Here is a 21478-nt window from a genome sequence, read left to right as displayed (position 1 = left end):
TCAAGGGAAGGGTGTGTGTGTGTGTGTGTGTGTGTGTGTGTGTGTCTGTGTGTGTGTCTGTCTTTGAATAGGAGACACCAAAACTTGTTTATGTTCACCCAGTATTTCTCAGATCAGTCCAGAAATTTAGATACCATCTTAATTTTTCTTTTTTTTATCACATGCTGTATCTAATCTTTAAATCATTTGACTTTACCTTCAAAATGTATCTGCCTTTGAATTACTTCTCTCCCCCTATTGCCAATCATCTAAGCCACCATTAGTTCTCACCTGGATTATTGTAATAACTCCCTAATGGTCTCTCCACTTCTGCATTGTTCCCCTGCAGCCTGTTCTCTGCTGCTAGAGTGGTCTGTTTAAAAACATAAATCAGATCAGTGCTCAAAACCCTTCAGTGTCTTTCCACACTTGCTGCAAAAGCCAAATTTATTGTGGCCTATAAAGTTCCACACTGTCTGACCTCTGGTTACATCTCTGATCTCAGTCCCTTACCACATTTCTCTTTGTTTACTCAACTTTAGTCTTGCCAATCTTTTTGCTGTTCTACATGCCCAGTATATTCTCATCTAAGACATTTGTACTTATTACTCCCTCTGCTTAAAATGCTTTTCCAGATATTACTATGATTTGCTGTCTCATTTAATTGAGGTCATAAGTAACTGTTTCTCAGAGAAGCCTGTCTTAATTATCTTATGTACCATGCCCCATGCATGCCCCTCCCCCTCATATTCACACATACATGTGGACTTGATATTGTGTATTTATTTGTGTATTTCTCTGTCTGCATCTCTTTACTAGACCATAAACTCTATGAGCACAAAGCTTTTCTCTTATTCAACTAGATTAGTATTGGTACTTTGTAGATGCTCAATAAATGTTTGTTGAATGACTGAATATATCTAACAGAGAGGGAAAGGTTGACATAGCTGAAAGAGCAGATTATTCCAGGTGAGAAGGAGTGAAGGAATACAGGGATAAGAGAGAACTGGCTTTGGATGAGAGGAAGAACACCTCCTTCATTGTAACTGGAAGGAAGAAGAACATGGATGCAGATACAGGGAGGCACATAGATTTGAGGGTAGGAAGATGTAGTTCTGCCAAGATTTCTGTTTTCTCATTGAAAGTAAGCTCATTGGCTGGGTGCAGTGGCTCACGTCTGTAATCCCAGCACTTTGGGAGGCCGAGGTGGGTGGATCACCTGAGGTCAGGAGTTCGAGACCAGCCTGGCCAACATGTTGAAACCCTGTCTCTACTAAAAATAAAAAATTAGCCTGGTGTGGTGGCGTGTGTCTGTAGTCCCAGCTACTCACGAGGCTGAGGCAGGAGAATCACTTGAACCCCTGAGGCGGAGGTTGCAGTGAGCCGAGATTGCGCCACTGCACTCCAGGCTGGGCGACAGGGTGAGACTCCATCTCAGAAAAAAAAAAAAAAAAGAAAGAAAAAGTAAGCTCATTAGCTAAAGGGAAGGGCTAGTGGAAAATCCAGTTGAATTCCCATTTGAGGTAGGGTAATCATATGTAGGAAAGTGTCTTAGCCTATTTTCTGTTGCTATGATAGAATACCACAGACTAGGTAATTTCTAAAGAAAAGAAACATATTTCTTAAAGTTCTAGAGCTGGGAAGTCCAAGGTACCTGCATCTGGTGAGGGCCTTCTTGCCGTGTTATTCCATGGTAGAAAGTGGAAGGGCAAGAGAGCAAGAGTAACAAGGGAAGGGGGGTGAACTCATCCTTTTGATCAGGAACCCACTCTCTTGATAACTAATTTACCCCTATGATAATGACATTAATCCATTCATGAGGCCAGAGCCCTCATGACCCAATCACCTTTTAAAGATCTCACCTCTCAACACTTGCAGTGAGGATTAAGTTTCCAATACTTGAACTTTGGGGAACACATTCAAACCAAAGCAGAAGGTAATCATAACTTTCAAGTGAAAGCGGTTAACTGGGTTTTGTAATGTTCTCTAGGACATTTGGCTGCTTCACTATAATGACAGTTGGGAGAAAGTTGAGTTCAACTATCCTAACGCTAGAATTTTGCCAGTTAAATTTTGGAAATGGAGGGAAGGGCAAGGGTTTGATGATTTTTGATGTTTGAGTAATTTTGATGGATCATGATTAGATAAAGAGAGAAAAAAAGGCAGGGGACTGCTGGATAGTTTATTGGAGCTCAAATTGAAGTCTAGGAATTGTAGTGGAAATTCTTGAGCAAGGTTGTCTCTGGAGTATATATGATTCATTCTAGATATTGGAATTGTTGCACATTTTGGTGATAAGGTCCTGGGTGTAATCATGAGAGTATTGGCTAACTTGGACTGGAGGTCAGAAAATGGAGTGGCCAGGGTGTTGACGTGATCATCATTGTGGCTGTTGAAGTCACCTAGAATGATGACTAGAGGGGTTCAGAAGAAGACTGAACCAGGAACTAAAGCCTTTCAGTGGGAGTGACCAGAAAGTGAATAGTAGTCTGCAAAGATGTGCGATAGCAGCCAGTGGAAGCTACTCAAAGGAAAATAACGTTTTTACAAGAGGAAGAGAAAGACATGGTTTGGAAATGGCACTGAAAATTAAGGACTACACTGATAGGTAGGGTGTAAGAGGGAAAACAGCTTCCAGTTGAGAGGGCTTGCAGAGAAGCCTCTTCTTCAGGGCATAGCCAGATTTCTTTTAAGGTAAGGAGCAAGAGTGTAGCCAGTGGCAAATGAGAAGTTCCAGAGGGAATAGTGGAAGGGTTCCAGAGTCACGATAGGGGGAGGGAATTTGGTCAGGTTAGAGGGTTCACAGAAAAGCTTGGAGATGAGAGTTTGAATGATCATGGATGACTGAAGTAAATGAAAACTGTAGGACTGATGGATTGATTTAGTCCTAATTACCTTTTAGAGGAGGGAAGACAGTCCCATTTTCATGCTATGGTTTTTGACACTTTGAGATAAACTTTTCCATTGAGGCAGCATGTGGCAATGTGGGAAATCAGGACATGTTCAGGCAGAGATTGGCTAGAAGGTCAACCAACTAGGAGACAGCACAATAGATTCCATTCTTTCCTGGGAGGTTGAACGAAGTGGCCCCTTTATGGTTCCTTCCAGCTCTCCGATTGTAAGGGCCTCAACTTTATCATTGCAGGTCATCCAATGGGAGGTTTGGAGGTTTGAAGGTTAAATTCGAATTTTTGCCTGAATTATTGGGAATAACTCAACTGGGGTTGCAGATGAGGAATTTCCCAAGATGGTAGGCAGAGGATTATAAGACCTGTAAATATTGGTTTCTGGAAGTAACTCTAGTGACTGTCTGCAAGGTGGTAGGAGTGAGGAAGTTGCGTAGGTGTGGATGGGGGTGGGGAGGATTAGAGGTACAGAGCCAGCCGAAGAGAACTTCAGTCTCTCACTCTAAATTTCTCTGCCGTTTCCACTTCACTTTGCTGCCTCTCATTCTTCTCTAATTGTGGGAAGCCTCCCAGATACAGTCACTTGTTCATTCTGTCTCAAATTACATAATTAGTGTAGAAAGAGATTTCAAGAGAATAATCAGAAGCTAGTCATGTTTTTATCACTCTTTCATTTAGTGATCTTAGGTAAATTGCATACCCCTATAGGTTCCAGGTTCCCATAAAATAAAGGTGTTTATTTTATAAAAATAAAACTGGCTGATTCTTCAGGATCCTTTTAGCTCCTGTGTTTTTTCTGCTAACCCAGGCTGCCTTAGTCAGTGAACCTTGGCTAATTACCAGGTGCGTACCAGCTCAGCCTAGGGATATAGAGATTAAACAAACTTCAGTTTTTTCCCTTGAGTTATTCATGGCCTGGTGAGGACAAGAAGCATAGATTATGGTTGATATAATGAAGTTTGGAAATTGTTGCATAGAAGTACCTATAGAATGCTATTACATTTCGGGAGCAGAAGTAGTGGGATCTGTTAAATTTGGGGGAAAGATAGAGGTGAGGGGCTTCTGTGAAGGTTTCATAGGGGAAGTGAGTCAGGTTGGGCCTTGAAGAATGAATAGGAGTTTGCTTGGAAGACAAGTTGGGGCATTTTAGGCAGAGAAAACAGCATAGGCAAAGGCAGGAACATGAAAGCATAGTGAGCTGAAATGACATGTTTAGGGAATAGTAGAGATGAAACTAGAAAGATAGGTGGGGGAAGGGAACAAATATTTGTTGAACATTTATTTCGTGCCAGGCAGCATGCTAGGTGCTTTTATATATGCTTGTTAATTCTCGTGATAACTTTATAAAGTAGGTAGTCTTGTTTGTGTTTTACGTAAAAGGAAACTGAGGATCAGAAAGTAAAGTAGCTTTCCTAACCACCCAGAAACAGCCAACAGTTTTCCTCCCTGTTGCTGTAGCAGTTGTTGCTAAACCAGAGCAAGTGGCCGGGCTGCATAGTGGGAGTATCTTTGACATGTTAGAAGGGCATCCCTCAGCAAATTCAAGACTGCAGCATTCCAGTCCCCTGCCAAAGAAAACGTCCTGGCACAATTTAATTAAAGATCAGATTCTCATAACCAGGCGTCAAGGGCATACAGTACTCCCCAGTTCTGGATGGAGTGTTGGTCATGCCAGTTGCAGCTGCTGTGGGCTGTTTGGACTAAGAAGTGTGATTAGTATATGGAACAGGTTTTATTTCTTCTTCTCGAGTTAATATTAGAGGTTATCTAGTCCTTTCCTTTGCCTCTAGAGTCAACAGTGTAGTGTGGTGTAGTGGTTCTATTACCACACAGGCCTAATTTCAGGTTCCTGCCTCTGCTGCCCACTAACTGTATGACCCTGGGTGACTGGAAGCATCTTTGAAACTTTGCTGCTTCTTCTGACTTGTTTACTGTTCTGTCTTCAGCACTTCATGCATAGCTTATCAAACAGTAGGTGATGAATAAATATTTGCACTGATGAATGAGAAAAATGATACCAAATAGATTTCCAAGTTTTTGGTAAACTCCAAAGTGTGATCTAATGTTAGTGATTATTAAAACAGCCCCAAATAATGCTTAAATCCTAGTTGTAAAAATCGTTAATCTTGAAGGTTTTCTGTGGAAACTGTTTCTAGAATTTTAGCAACTCTATTAGGCAGTGTAGAACACTCTCTTAAACTCCAGGTCTCATTGTATGACTTGGACTAAGCACCAGAATTCATTTATCTTCTCTGATGCTTAGTCCCATTGTGTGAACTCAAGGCATCACTGAGTCGTCAGTGCAGATGGGTAGCAGATGGTCTCCTCCTCCAGGCAATACCTCTTTTCTCATTGTCATTTCTCCACAGCCTTGTTTTTTAATTAAAAGCCCCATCTTTCATTTTTAACATGGGGCATTTATTGCACAGTTCTAGAGCTGCTTAGAATGGACCATTTTTCTGTCTAGTGCTCTATGTGGTGCAGAACGTAAAAGACCTGCTGTGATCTGCACTGTCCCACTTTTTTTTTTTTTTTTTTTTCTGAGACGGAGTCTCGCTCTGTCGCCCAGGCTGGAGTGCAGTGGCGCAATCTCGGCTCACTGCAAGCTCCGCCTCCCGGGTTCACGCCATTCTCCTGCCTCAGCCTCTCCGAGTAGCTGGGACTACAGGCGCCCGCCACCACGCCCGGCTAATTTTTTGTATTTTTAGTAGAGATGGGGTTTCACCGTGGTCTTGATCTCCTGACCTCGTGATCCGCCCGCCTCGGCCTCCCAAAGTGCCGGGATTACAAGCGTGAGCCACCGCGCCCAGCCAAGCACTGTCCCACTTTTTCAGTCTCCCATTTTAGTCCTTTATGTTGCATTCTGCCACACTGTACTCTCACATTTATGTTATTCTGTGGTCTGGATGCATTTGCCATCATCTTTCTCCATGAAAATCATTCACTCATTTTTTGTCTCTTTTCTTTGGGCCAAGCACTGTATACTAATGCCTGGACCTACTCCAGACCAATTAAATCAGTGACTCTAGGGGTAGAGTTCAAGCATTAATGTTTTCCTCCTCAACATTTTATTAGGTAAAATTGCAAAAATTGAAAGAATCTTACAGTGAGTACCTGTGTACCCACCACCTAGATTCTCCTACCAGTAACATTTTCATATACTAACTTTATCACATCCATTATATATTGACATGTATATTATGTTATATCCCTGTTCATTAATCTTATTTCTTAAAAATGCATTTGAAAATAAATTACAGATATTAATATACTTCTCCCTGAGTACTTCAGCACTGGCGTAAAACTTCAGCACCAGTGAGCTTTAAGAAAAAAGCTCACAGGGGATTCTAATAGCCTAGAGTTAAAGACCACTAGTCTGACCTATTTGTTCTTTAAGCTGCTACTCTTAATACCACCTCTTTTCTGAAACTTCACTGATCACTCAAATTCAATTTAACCTTTCTTTCATGTGTGTTTGGACATTTTACTGTTTGTACTGTTCTACAGCACTATTCACAATTGGCTTGGCATTGTGGTTTTCTAGGTTCTGCCTTCTGCTAACTAGATGGTGATAGCCTCTAGGATCAGGTCATATTTTATTCATGATCTGTCTGTCTATCTACCTATCTATCTGTCTTCCTTCATCTATTTATTCTTGGTTTCTAGCATACATAGCACCTTATATATTTTTATATGTAAGCTGAACTGCACTTGAAGTGCACTTGAATGAAGAACCTGCAACTGCAGCAAAAGGTGTACATACCTTTCATATGTGTTTACTTACATATTCTGTGTTTATATTTTTTTGATTGGAGGAATAAGAATTCATTTATCTTTTCTGGTACTTAGCTCATGGTAGTCTTTTAGTAAAAGTCAAGTCCAGCCCAAATGTGCTAATAATATTTTTATATTTGCCATTGGCTAGATTTGACTGAACTAATCATAAATCAGAAGTAGCGGAACACAAAGGGGCTAGAATGACCTCAAGAACAGTATAGTTGGAAAATCCTTTGGCAGAGAGTTTAAAGATGAGGTCTGATAAAAACAAACAAACAAACTAACTAAAAATAGACCCACCTTATGATCCAGCAATCCCACGGCTGGGTATCTACCCACAAGAAAGGAAATTAGTGTATTGAAGAGATAGCTGCACTCCTGTTTGTTGCAGCACTGTTCATGATAGCTAAGATTTGGAAGCAATCACAGTGTCTATTTACAGATGAAAAGATAAAGAAAATGTGGTATATATGCACAATGGAGTACTATTCAGCCACCAAAAAGAATGAGATCCTGTCATTTGCAACAACGTGGATGGAACTGGAGGTCATTATGTTAAGTGAAATAAGCCAGGCACAGAAAGACAAACATCGCATGTTGTCACTTATTTGTGGGATCTAAAAATCAAACAATTGAACTAATGGACATAGATAATAGAAGGATGGTTACCAGTGGCTGGAAAGGGTAGTGGAGGGCTAGTGGAAAGGCAGGGATGGTTAATGGGTACAAAAAAATAGAAAGAATAAATAAGACCTATTATTTGATAGCACAGCAAGGTGACTATAATCAATAATAACAATTGCACATTTAAAAATCACTAAAAGAGTATAATTGGATTGTTTGTAACACAAAGGATAAATGCTTGAGGGGATGGATACCCCATTCTCCATGATATGATTATTTCACATTGTATGCCTGTGTCCAAAATATCTCATGTACTCCATAAATACATACACCTACTATGTACCCACAAAAACTAAAAATTAAAAAAAGATGAGGTTTGAGTTTTGCTGGGAAGGATAAGTAAAATTGCTATTAGTTTAAAGAGGGTTCTATCCCTACTCTACCTATAAATTGCTGTGTGATCTTAGGTAATTTCCTCTTGCACTCTGGACTTCAGTATTCCTACCTGTAACATTAGGCAGTCAGGTTGGATGACTTCCAAAGAAGCCTTTGGCTTTGATGTTATGTGCATCTTAAAATAGTCGATTAACTTGGTTTTGTTTTATACCGGTGACTGTGGAATCCAGGGTAATAAGAGTTGAAAGAGGTAGTTGTTGGTGAGCACATTCCTTCTCTGAATCCCTGTCTACTTTGATTCAGTATGTAAAGTACCTTACACACAGTGGCTGTTAGGTAACAGGAGCACCCTAATGGCGCTGGTTCTGGGTTCTTCTTCCTCCCCAACACAGGCCCGCCAAAAGGAGCCAATCAGAGGTCACGCCTTCCCGCCTCAGCCTAGACCCAGCCCCTCAGCCAACCAGCGACCCCCCACATAACGTCCCTAGGCATAAAAGACGGAGGCTGCAGAGCCCTCGCTCTTTTTCTTCTTCCACTTCGGCTCTCCCTCGGACTCCTCCAATAAAGATCTCTTGACTGCAACCGGTGTGGCGTGGTCTGAGTCTGAGCCTACAGAGTCACCCTTTCATTGGTGCCGTGACTCGGATTGGGACTCCCCGCCTTTGGTGGGACCCCAATCCCTCTCAGGCTCAGACCAGGCCTTGGTCAGTCTTCGCCCATTTTCCTGTTCGCCACGCTCTTCGCCCACCACCGGCCTCATCTCGGTAAGTTCTCCCCTCCTGGGCCTACCTCTCGGGCAAATCGCCAGACCGTAGCCACTCCCGTGACAAACACATTTCGCCCGACGCCCCTACGGCAGTGGTAGGCCTCTATCATTCGCTTCCCCTCCTCGACCTGCAGGGAACGGAGTTTTCTCCCTCTCCTCCTCGCCCCTCCGGCCTGAGCCTCCGCCCTGCGCCATACTGTTGGCTACATACAAAATCCTGGTACCAGGTGGCTCACGGTCCCTCGGCCATCCTGTTGGCCCTTCAGTCCCTTCGCCTTGGTGACGACCAACCGAAGGCTCTGAACCTGGTTACAGTGTTCGGCTAATTAGGGGACGCCCTCTTAGCCATCACTGCCCCTTCTCCCACTATGGGAGGCTCCGCATCCCTGCCAGCCGACTCTCCCCTAAAATGTCTTCTAGACAATCTGGCTACCCTAGGCCTTGCCGCTGACCTCAAACCTAAACGCTTAATCAAATTCACAACCCCTTAAACAACCAAAATAAATGGCCCATTTATAGGCCTCTAAATATTGTGAGCGAACAGGAGAATGGGAAGAGATCCCCTATGCCCACAGCCCCGTATAACCCTCAACATCGTATCGCTGCCCTCACCTTCCCCCAATCTTAACTCCATATCACCACCCTCAGCCCCACCCTCCGGCCGCCGCCCGGCCAGCGGCAGCCCCGCCCTTTACCACTTCCCCCAACCTCTCTCTCCTTTCCCCTTCCTCCACAACCCCTCCAGCTCCCTCCCCTCCGCCGCTCAGCCCTCCCACCTCTCGTTCCACATCACACCTTTCCGTCCTCGCCTCTCTTACAGAAGTTACACGAACAAAATATATTGTTCCTGTCCATGTTCCCTTCTCTGTGACTGTCTTGTCAACGCTTAGGCTCATACACTTCTAACTCCACCTCTTACATCAGAATTTCTCTAACCCCCTCCTTCTCAGGAAGCGCAGACCGGTCTAGGAGCAGGCCCGTACTTACGCAGATTAGGTTCACCAAACAACCCCAGCCCTACCCATTGGGGCGCAGGCAGTCCCCGAACACGACCCTGGCTGGAACTATAACTCCCAGAACGGTGTCTTGGCCCAAGACCACTTCGCCACCTGTTTAATAACAAGTCTCCGCAAGGCAGCCCAAAAGGCGGTCAATTTTGAAAAACTTCACGAAATCATTCAGGAAAAACATGAAAACCCGTCCGCCTTCCTCGCCCGCCTTACACAGGCACTCCAACAATACACCAACATAGACCCCGAAGCCCCCGATGGCAGGCAACTTCTCATGTCCCATTTCTTCACACAAAGCTTCCCAGACATTCAGGCCAAACTAAAAAAGCTAGACAGAGGTCCCTTTACCCCGCAGACTGAGATCCTCGCCACCGCATTCAAAGTCTACCACAACCGTGACGAGCAGGCAAGGAGGCAAAAGTGCCAGATGTTGGCTCAGGCCTTCAAGGCCTCAACTCGCCTATCAGACACCATGCCTCTATGCCCACCACTCACCGCCAACCCCCTGGACCCTGCTTTAAATGTGGGAACGAAGGTCATTGGGCTCGTGAGTGTCCTAATCCCAGGCCACCCAAAAGACCGTGCCCCAAGTGCCAACAATCCGGCCACTGGGCGACCGACTGCCCCAGCTCCCTCGGGGGAGCTGGGCCAGACCCACATCCTGAAGCCGATCTCATTGGGTTAGCAGCCTACGACTGACAGGGCCCTAGGACCTCTTCCCCGACACACACCATCACCGTGCAGGAGCCCAAGGTGCCTCTTACAGTGGATGGGCTTCTCGTCATTTTCCTCCTTAATACCGGAGCTACTTTCTCGGTTCTGCAGGAGTATTGGGGCACTGTCTCCACCTCTGGCCCTCCCATAGTCAGGGATCATCAGCTCAGGAATCGCAAGACACCTGTGAACAATTAGAGGACTTGCACCTCCTATTTCAGAAAGAAACATCCCAGACTAAAAGGCTCCTACCACTAATCCTGAGGAACGACCGTTTCCTCCTTAAAAAGATAAGTGAAAGAACTCATACTAGATAAAATGGTCTCGGTTTCCAGAGCACCCTCTTTACCTTCCTTTTTACTCTTTGCCTATGTGTCCCTCCTACTTCCTTCAACACCTCATACAACCACCTCTCCCCTTCCACTAGCTCCTAATTACCTCTACAAGACTCTCAACTTAACTCACACTCTGTTAAACCAGTCCAATCCTTCCCTGGCAAATGACTGTTGGCTGTGTATCTCTCTGTCAACCTCTGGCTATGTTGCCACTCCCATTCCCGCAAAAAACTAGGTCTTCACCAACTTGACCTACCACCCTCGTTATGAAGGAAAAGACCCTTTCCAACTTCTAAACATGCAGTCATTGGCCGACTTCCCCATCTCTGATACGACCAAAAATACCGTGACAGGACATGCAACCCAACTTTTGCTTTCTTACATTTCCAACATCACCCGTTACACAAACAATAAAAAGCCCATACACGGCCCTGTAACCACAAATACTATTTTAACTTTCCAAGCCCCTTTATGCATACAATGCAACCTGTCATCTGGCCTGCCTCTAGGGCACCTACCACCACATCAGTGTAATTACACCTTACAACTTCAAGCCCCAATGGATCATGCTAGCTTTCAAGTCACCCAAACAGCTCCATTCAACCAGCCTGTCCGCTTCTCTGGGCCCCCCAAAATCATCACCTCCTCCCTACTCAACAAACAGTCCGGGTTCTGTAATGGCAGACATACTCCCTGCATGACCATTCACCCCTGGACTCCCTGCAGCAGCGCCCCCACCACTAGTGAGTGCCTTCTCATCCCCTCTTTCAATCGCTCTCTCGAATGGCTCCTAGTAGATACAAAATGTTTTTTCCTCCAATGGGAAAATAAAACACAGGGAGCCACTCAGTTTACTCCCAACACCCCTTTCCAGCCACTCACTGGAGCCACCTTAGCAAGTACTCTAGGAGCATGGGAGAATGAAAACACCAAACTCACACACCTTTTTAACATACATAACGAGACTGTCTACCCAGCCAAGGCATATTCTTCTTATGTGGAATGTCAACCTATATCGGCCTCCCCACTAACTGGACAGGCACCTGCACCTTAGTCTTTCTAAGCCCCCACATTGACATTGCCCCAGGGAATCAGACCTTATCAGTACCCCTCAAAGCTCAAGTCCATCAGCGAAGAGCCGTGATTAGAAATAGCCACTGCCACAGGGACTGGAATAGCCGGCTTGTCCACGTCATTATCCTACTACCACACCCTCTCAAAAGATTTCTCAGACAGTTTACAGGAAATAACAAAATCTATTCTTACTTTACAATCTCAAATAGACGCTTTAGCAGCAGTGACTCTCCAAAACCGCCGAGGCCTAGACCTCCTCACTGCTGAAAAAGGAGGACTCTGCATCTTCTTAGGGGAAGGGTGTTGTTTTTACACTAATCAGTCAGGAATAGTGTGGGATGCTGCCCGGCGTATACAAGAAAAAGCTTCTGAAATGAGACAATGCATCTCAGAATCTCGTTCCCCCTTCTAGGACACTCTAAAAATGCCTCTTTTAGCTTGGGTCCTACCATTTCTCGGACCCCTCCTAGGAATAGCGGCCTTTTGTACCCTCCTCCTTTGCCTAATAAAGTTCATGCGACAACAAATCTCCTCCTTATCTAACCAGACTTTTAACCAGCTTCTCATTAGGCACTACCAACTCCTAGCAACCGAAGAAGACAACCAGGACTCACCTACCCATGGCCTGCACCTCCAGGACCTGTAATTTTTTAGATTTCCTCCAGGCCCTCCAAGAAGATACGTGGCTCATAGCAGATCCTTCTCTGCCATACGGATGGCTCGCGTCCATAGATGACCTCTACTTACAAGGCACGTTTTTAGACTTCACACTCCGGGAAGTGTTCACCTTCAGCGCCGTCTTCTTTAGCCTCCTGCTGTTGCTCTGCCCCTACAGTCCTCCAATATCCCTTCCCCACGACGCCCCCGTTCAGCAGGAAGTAGCCAGACGAACAGCGACGCCCACCTCCCCACTTCTTAAAAAACAAAAAAGGGAGGAATGTTAGGTAACAGGAGCACCCTAATGGCGCTGGTTCCGAGTTCTTCCTCCCCAACACAGGCCCGCCAAAAGGAGCCAATCAGAGGTCATGCCTTCCCGCCTCAGCCTAGACCCAGCCCCTCAGCCAACCAGCGACCCCCACATAACGTCCCTAGGCATAAAAGACGGAGGCTGCAGAGCCCTCGCTCTTTTTCTTCTTCCACTTCGGCTCTCCCTCGGACTCCTCCAATAAAGATCTCTTGACTGCAACCGGTGTGGCGTGGTCTGAGTCTGAGCCTACAGAGTCACCCTTTCAGTGGCTACTTGAAAAGTGTTTTCTTTCCCGTCTTTCTACTGTAGCACTGTATCTTTATGCCTTGTATAGCATGCTTCAAAAGAGGCACAAATCACTTCCCCTCCTTGGTTGCCTCTTGACCAGTATTAAGTCTAGAGACTGCATAGCGAGAAACATCAAATTACAGGTCATAGGTGATGGGACTTCTACAGGGGCGATGGCTTATAAATTGCAGAGCCAGGACTTAAACCTGGGTCTCCTGACTTTAATTCCAGTAATCTTTTAAAATATTGCCCTACCTTTTGAAACCTCACAGTGATCCTGCATTTATTATAGAGTCATTCAGTTGATTCATAATTAATGCTTCAATATAATTAGTTGCTCATAAATTATTAGGTTCCCTGAGCCTCTGGGGCATTGGTAAAATGTGATCGCTCTGTCTTTCTCTCTGTCTGTTGTATTCATTTGTTGTCCAGGATGGATAGAATGGTGCTATCTGAGCTGTTATAATGTTGGCCTCATGCCTAGCTTTATATTGCAGCACATCTGAGGCATTGGTTTTTCATCCTTCCAAACTTTTGGTCTACAGAGACTATTAGAAGATTAAGGTGTGTTTACTCACCTTATTCAAAAGTTGAGCATGTTTGTTGTTTTGGACCTGTTTTCCTGTAAACAAAGTTTAAAATGGTACAGGTTTTAAAATGTGCTAATTATTATGATGAGTGTAGATATACAGAATGACCATTGGAGGATCAATGAGGGTAAAAAGAGGAAAGACTCGTGGAGAACGTATAAGAAAGGGCTTGTTGGAGGGCTGCAGGGAAGCTGGAAAGTCGTATAGAAACCTTAAGTTAAGTAAGTTCAGAAGGAAGTGATTAAGAAAGCACAAAATTGTGTTCTGTGAGTATAGTTGAAGGTCCTGGAAATGTTTGGCATTGAGAAAATAGATTTGGGAGGTCTCAAAAGATTATTTCAGGTATCTAAAGTTCTGTCTGGGGAAGAAATAGTGGTCTTTTCTGAATAGCTCTAAGATACAAGATTTAGTACTAATAGATGGAAGTTTTTTCTTTGTTTATTCATTCATTTGTTTATTCAACAAATCTTTATTGATTACCTGTTCTGTGCCAGGCATGGTGTTGCAGATCGAGAAATACATAGGACATGAACTTTGTTCTTGAGGTGTTTAAGTCTAGCAGGGGAGAGGGATGAAAGGGAAAGCAAATGTGTAAACAAATTATTGCAATGCAGTGTAAGAGCTTATTATAAGTGATAACTCATTAAATGAGATGGCTGAAGATAGAATAGACAGTCTTTGGAGAGTTTAGATTTCCTGTCATTGCAACTTTTCAAGCACAGGCTGGATGACCTAGGCTGGAATGTAGTAAAAGAATTGAAATATTAGATTCCAATGCATATTTTAGGTTTTAAGTAATAATGGAATCTCTTTGAAAGTGAAGATCTACCACAGAATTCTCCAAACATAGTAAAAGGACTGAGAAATGGAGAAAAGCCTGTATCAGGAAGGTTGGTGAAACCTTTCTTGGCATAATCGTGGGCTGTGGGCCTGAAATGGAGTTACATTCAATGAAGCTGTTGGTTGAAGGACCTGGGAGGCAAGGAAGGACTTGACTAGGGTATCAGATGGCTGCAGGGAGTATAATTTTGGAACTGGCAGCCTGGAGTGGGAAGGTACACTTGAGAACTGAAACAGTAAAAGTTCTCTTGGGGGCTGAGGGACTTGGAGTTACAGTTGGGAGGAAAACAAAGGTAAATCTGGGAACAGAAACTGGAAGAAATGGATAAAACGCACATCAGAGTTAATCTGCATTAACAAGATTGTCCTTGCTTGCTTGATTTCTTTTGTTCAAAAAGACAAGGAGCAGTTGGTTTGCCAAAGGTGGGTCAGGATGAATTACGCAAAGAAGTGGGGTTAGGGTTTGGCCTTGATGGATGAGTAAGATTTTTATCAGTCAGAGAAGGGAGAAATCATTGACAGGAAACACATTGGGATGTGTGTTTGTGTGTGTGTCTGTGTGTGTATGTATAAGTAAATAAGAATACAAGTACAGTGGAACAGATTTCTGAGGTTTGAATTAGTTTGAATTAGGCTGTGTCTAGGTGTAGTGGCTTAGTTGATAAGGCAGGTCAATGTCAGATAGTGAAGGACCTTGAATTTTGTCTGTACTAAACTTCCTAACGGCAAGGTACATATCTTTATGCAAAGTTAGATTAATTAAAATATTTGAGTTCACTAGGAGCTAGATACTAGATAAAGCATTGTTGGATTGCAAAGATGACAGAACTGGGCCCAACATTTGAGGAACATTCTGGCTCCCAGGGAAGACATACCTGTAAACAATTATAATAGCAATAATAGAAGGGATAACCTGGAAAGTTACCCATTGCTTTGGGAATATGGAGGAGGGGGCACCTAACTTCTTGAAGTGGTGAGGACACATTTCCAAATGGGTTCATGGAAGAAATAACAATTGAATTAAGCCTTGAAGGATGAGTGAATTCATAGTTGAAGCATAGGGAAATTGGTATTCTAGGCAGAAGGATCAGCATGCACAAAAGCATAGAGGTGTAAAAGCTATGGGATATTTGAAGAAGTTGGAGAAGTTGGGTGTGGATAGAGTGTAAGGGAAATTGGAGTGGTAGTGGTGGGAAATGAGGCTAATGGGTGCATTTGGTCAAATAACAGAGGACCTCTAAAAGCAAGCTAAAAACATCAGCTTTTATCCTGAGATGTCAATGAAGGGTGTTTTGTTTTGTTTTTGAGATGGAGTCTTGGCTCTGTCGCCAGGCTGGAGTGCGGTGGTGTGATCTCAGCTCACTGCAACCTCTGCCTCCCGGGTTCAAGTGATTCTCCTCCCTTAGCCTTCTGAGTAGCTAGGACTACAGGCACGCGCCACCATGCCCAGCTAATTTTTTGCATTTTAGTAGAGATGGGGTTTCACCATGTTGGCCAGGATGGTCTCAATCTCTTGACCTCGTGATCCACCCGCCTTTGTCTCCCAAAGTGCTGGGATTGCAGGTGTGAGCCACTGCGCCCAGCCAGTGAAGGGTTTTGAAAGTAGAAGAGTAGTGTGTTCTAAGGTTACTGACAGCTCCTAGATAAAGGATTGAGGAAAAAACTGGATGTGGGGGTGTCAGTTCTTTATTAGAAATTGTTAAAAAAAAAAAAACTCCTATAGATTTTATTCATAGTATTTTAGGTAATTGATGTCTAAAGCGGTAGTATTCAAATCTGACTGGCATTGGGATCACTAATTTTCAAAATACAGAATTAGGCCTTAACTCAGCCGTTCTAAATCAAAATTTATGGGGGCAAAACCAGGATATCTATATTTCTAAAAGCTCTTGGTAATTATTGTGCTGGTTTTTTGAACCCATTATTCTCTAAAGCACTGTTGTGTTTAACTCCAAAGAGCTTATATTTTAAATAGTAATGGTTAAATGTATAATTTCTACTGCAGCATGGAAGACTAGTGAGAAATATTTTTAACTCTGGATACATTCATATGTATCCATTGTCAAGGACATTTACATATTTTCATTAAAACTATTGATAATGTGTGAAAAGGAATCCTCCTCCCCCCCACCCCCCCGTCTTTATTTATTTAAAGACAGAGTCTCCCTCTGTCACCCAGGCTGGAATACAGTGGTGCAATCTTGGCTCACTGCAGCCTTTGCCTCCCACATTCAGGTGATTCTTCTGCCTCAGCCTCCCTAGTAGCTGGGATTACAGGCATCCTCCACCATGCCTGACTAATTTTTGTATTTTTAGTAGAGAGGGGGTCTCACCATGTTGGCCAGGCTGGTCTCAAACTCCTGACCTCAAGTGATCCACCTGCCTTGGCCTCCCAAAGTGCTGGGATCACAGGCATGAGCCACCGCGCTTGTCCTATCCCCTATCTTTTAGATTTTATTCTACTGTTTCTCAGAAGTAGTGGAGATTTTGCCAGTAAATTCTGCACCGTATAGGACAGGATGGTTACTGCATTGACCATTTTATATTTAGAAGAAGAAAGCCAAGCACAGTGGCTCTCGCCTGTAATTCCAGCTGCTTGGGAGACTGAGGTGGGAAGATTGATTGAGACCTGGAGTTTGAGACCAGCCTGGGCAACATAGGGAGACTCTTGTCTCTAAAAAAATTTTTTTTAATTAGACGGGCATGGTGGCGCATGCCTGTAGTCCCGGCTACTCTGGAGGCTGAGTGGGGAGGATTTCTTGAGCCCTGGAGTTTGAGGCTGCAGCGAGCTATGATTGTACCACTGCACTCCAGCCTGGGGTAACAGAGCAAGAATCCCATCTCTCTCTCTCTCTTTTTTTTTTTTTTTTTTTTATAAAGAACAAGGTAGAATTTTAGAGGAGGGAGACACTGGAGAGATTATGTAGTCTCAGGGGTTAGCAAACTTTTGCTATAAAGGGCAAGATAGTAAATAGTTTAGGTTTGTGGACATACAGTCTCTGTTGCAACTACTAAACTCTGCCAGCATCAGGTAAAAAAAAGCCATAGACAATTTATAAATGAATGGGTGTGGCTGTGTTCCAATAAAACTGTCTACAAAAACAGCAGCTTTGCTGACCCTTGATACAGTCCATTCCCGAGAGGGAAAGTGTAACTTGTCTAAGGTTATAAAATTAGAGGTTGGCAGAGAACTCACTATGTGGAATGCTGTTAGCAGTTTTATTTAATCTTCACATAGATGAATAAATGAAACCTAAGAGGTTAAAGAATTTCTCTAAAGTTAGTAAGTGGTACTGGGATTCACAGTTTTTTGCTAGGCCTAGTTTCTGCTTTCAGCTGCATCATAATGGTTTTCCGTGCTCTTCACTGTCTCGGAATGGGAATGCAAAGAAAAGCAAGATACTGTGATTTTTCATTAGTGCTTGGCACATAGTAGGCATTTACATCAGTGAGTGTTAGCAATATCATGGTGTGCAGTGGAAGGACTTGAACTGGACCCTGAAGGAAGGGCTGTATAACTTTGATTCTTTGCAATTTTTTAACATGTATTTCCTTTTGGTCAAAAATTATAAAAGTTATATTGTTCTTATTTCTGATTCTAGTAGCTGCTGCTGGTGGTGACAATGTCAAATAACGGCCTAGACATTCAAGACAAACCCCCAGCCCCTCCGATGAGAAATACCAGCACTATGATTGGAGCCGGCAGCAAAGATGCTGGAACCCTAAACCATGGTTCTAAACCTCTGCCTCCAAACCCAGAGGAGAAGAAAAAGAAGGACCGATTTTACCGATCAATCTTACCTGGAGATAAAAGTATAGTATTTGATTTTCTTCTTATCATTTGTATGCTTTAAAAAAATTATTTTGGGTAACCTGGATAAAAGATCTGTTGTCTTTGACTTAATTTTCCTTTAATGCTTTTTTTCTGGTTAAATATTTCCCTTTCTCCCTACAGTGGCTGAAGCAAAATGGAAAATAGACCTATTTTTATACTCTATTAACTATATCTGAGCAAAACTGTAAGAGAATAATTATGCTCTTGCCAGATTTGGGACAATCTGAAGTGATTTATTTATTTTTAAATTCTTAAACTGTTTATGAAGTCACAAAGTGTAAGAAAAATTGAAATGTCTTTATTTGGAATTTTTTTTCCCCCCGAGTTAGTTTCAATTGGAAATTTTTTCTTTTCAAAATCTTGATTGCCTTTTCTTTATTCCAGCTTCCTGGTCCCACTTTCAGGTTTGGGGACTACATACCAGTAAGAATGGCAAGTAACAGCTGAGAAAAGGATGCAGAGATAACTAGCATTCAGCATGAGTTTACTATGAATAAATTATCCTGGGCAGCCTCATTTCCTTTTTATTGATAAAACTTCTGTTAATAGAAGAGTAATCATATGATGAATAGTGTTGATTTTAACACTGTTGATTTAACAGTGTATATGAAAAAGTCACCAAGATCCTTGTAGACAAGGTTGTAAAATAAAGGTTTTGGTGTCCACAACAAAAGATGGCTTTTGTTTGGTACCAAAAATGTTGATTTAAGTGGCTGTTGCTCTGAAGTAAAGTTCCCCTTATATTTGTGGGCCCTGTTCTTATGGCATGCTAAAGATAACTGGCTTTCTGTGTGTAGGTAGTTACCATGAGCTTCTGGTTTAGATGGAGCTGGGTCACCACTTACCAGCTTTCTGATCTTAGGCATGTCAGTTAACTGCTTTGACCTTTATTTAGTTTCCTATTTTAAAAGTGAGATATCATTTCACAGGGTTGTTGTGAAGACTACATACAAAGTTCCTAATAGAGTACCTTCCACACAGAAGGTACTTGAATGTTAGTTCTCCGTCTCTTTACTCCTTTGTCTCTGTCTCTTTACTCCTTTGTTGGTGAATAGAAACTGGGAGGCATAACTAGTAGACGACATGGTAAAATCAGAACTGGGATTCTGAAACAGTAGGGCAGATACAACAAGCACAATGGTGGATTTCGGAAAATATCTCATCTTGTAGAAAAATATAATTGCCTAACTATGGATCAGGGGAGATGGTAGATGGTAGTGTCATTAGCCAAATAGGGAACATAGAAAGAACGAACAAATTAGGAGTGTTGGTGATTGGAGAGCAGGGAAGATGATGATTTCGGACACATTGCATTTGTAGTGTCTTTATACAGATATGTCTTATAAGCAGATCTCATGTATTGTAAATGTTGTACAAGTGAAATGAGAAATAATAAGGACTTTTAATGAGTACATTGGGCTTGTATCGTTATGGGTATGAATCCTTCTACTCCACCTTCCCCTCCCTGTGGGTTTGGTGGGTTTGGATAGAAAAGAAGGCCAGGCACAGGGGCTCATGCCTGTAATCCCAACACTTTGGGAGGCTGAGGTGGGAGGATCGCTTGAGCTCAGGAGTTTGAGACTAGCCCGGGCAAAATAGCAAGACCTTGTCTCTACTAAAAAAAAAAAAGGGTCGGGGGGGAAGTCGGGCATGGTGGCGTGTGCCTGTAGTAACAGCTGCTTGGGAGGCTGAGGCAGGAGGATTGCTTGAGCCTGGGAATTTGAAGCTGCAGTGAGCTGTGATCATGCCACTGCACTTCAGCCTGGGTGACAGAGTGAGATCCTGTCTTAAAAAAATAAAATAGGCCGGGCATGGTGGCTCATGCCTGTAATCCCAGAACTTTGGGAGGCTGAGGCAGGTGGATCACCTGAAGTCAGAAGTTCAAGATCAGCCTGGCCAACATAGTGAAACCCCATCTCTACTAAAATACAAAAAATTATCTGGGCATGGTGGCAGGCGCCTGTAATCCCAGCTACTCAGGAGTCTGAGGCTGGGAGTATCACTTGAACCCGGGAGGCAGAGGTTGCAGTGAGCCAAGGTCGTGCCATTGCACTCCAGCCTAGGCAACAAGAGCTAAACTCCATCTCAAAAAAAAAATAAATAAATAAAATAAAAGATACGGGTAAGGTGCTTAACCTTGATTTCCTGACTAATTCATTCATATAGCAGCTGCCAACTTCCTTGGTACAAGGGCTATGATCTGAGGCAGTGTTAAATGCCCTGCAATCTTCTTCCACATATATAGCCACTTTGTTTATCCCTCAATTTAGATGTGTATTTATTTTTAATATTGTATCTTATCAACCAGTGCTCTTGATCTCTATAAATAAATAGGCTTTCAGACCAAGTGTCTACATGTAGTGAAAGAGGACTTTTTAAATTAAAAAGTTTAAACTGTTCTTGCTGACTCAAACTAGAAAGGTAATAAGATTCTCATCCAGTAGGCATCATCGAAACTACAAACATTTATGTTTCAAAGGGCATCATCCAGAAAGCAAAAAGGTAACCCACAGAAAGAAAAATTTCCCAAATTACATATTTTATAATGGACGTGTGTCTAAAATATGTGAAGAACTATTGCAAGTAATTTTAAAGTGGGCAAAATATCTAAATAGACGTATCTCCAAAGAACATATACAAATGGCAAAGAAGCACATGAAAGGATGCTCAAATCATTAGCCATCAGGGAAATGCAAATCAAAACCACAATGAGATACCACTTCACACTCACTAGGATGGCTATAATAAAAAAGATAATAACAAGTTTTAGTGAGGATGTGGAGAAATTGCAACCCCCATAATTGCTGGTGGGAATGTAAAATGGTGCAGCCTCTGTGGAAAACAGTCTGGCAATTCCTCAAAAGGTTAAACCTAGAGTTACCAGCAGTACATGAATGTTTATAGCAGCATTCATAATAGCCAAAAGCGGAAACAACCCAAATACCCCATCAGCTGATGAACAGATAAATAATAAAATGTGGAATATCCATGCAATGAAATATTTGGTAACAAAGACATGAAGTTCTGATCCATGCTATGACATGGATGACCCTTGAAAATGCTGTGTTAAGTGAAAGAAGCCAGTTACAAAGGATCACATATAGTATGATTCTATTTGTAGGAAATGTCCAGCATTGGTAAATTCATAGATAGAAAGTAGATTAGCGGTTGCCTAGGGCTGCAGAGAGGGAGAGGCAATTAAAACTAGGAGATGATTACTAAGAGGAGTGGGGTTTCTTTTTGTAGTGATGAAATGTTCTAAAATTGATTTTGGTGATACCTGTCCAGCTCTCTGAATATATTAAAAGCCGTTGAATTTTACACTTTATGGGTGAATTGTTTGGTAAGTGAATTATATCTCAATAAAGCTGATTTTT

At 42.8% G+C, this 21478-nt stretch overlaps 1 protein-coding gene across 11 annotated transcripts in view; it reads left to right on the top strand.

Moving 5' to 3' along the window:
- Positions 1-21478, top strand: part of PAK1 (p21 (RAC1) activated kinase 1) — a 157861-nt gene that overhangs the window by 68090 nt on the left and 68293 nt on the right. For 10 of the 11 annotated variants that reach the window (XM_063641415.1, XM_063641412.1, XM_063641413.1 and 7 more), the window contains one exon: positions 17872-18079. In XM_063641415.1, the coding sequence (XP_063497485.1) occupies positions 17890-18079 (190 nt within the window). In that variant the 5' untranslated portion in view covers positions 17872-17889. Of the gene's footprint in view, positions 1-17868; positions 18080-21478 lie in introns of those variants that run through there. The other variant, XM_055283035.2, reaches the window with a different exon arrangement.

Source organism: Symphalangus syndactylus, chromosome 6 (assembly GCF_028878055.3).
Source record: "Symphalangus syndactylus isolate Jambi chromosome 6, NHGRI_mSymSyn1-v2.1_pri, whole genome shotgun sequence".
Classification (NCBI taxonomy): domain Eukaryota; kingdom Metazoa; phylum Chordata; class Mammalia; order Primates; family Hylobatidae; genus Symphalangus; species Symphalangus syndactylus.
Note: the sequence above shows the minus strand (reverse complement) of the source record. Positions and strands in the feature narration are given on the sequence as shown.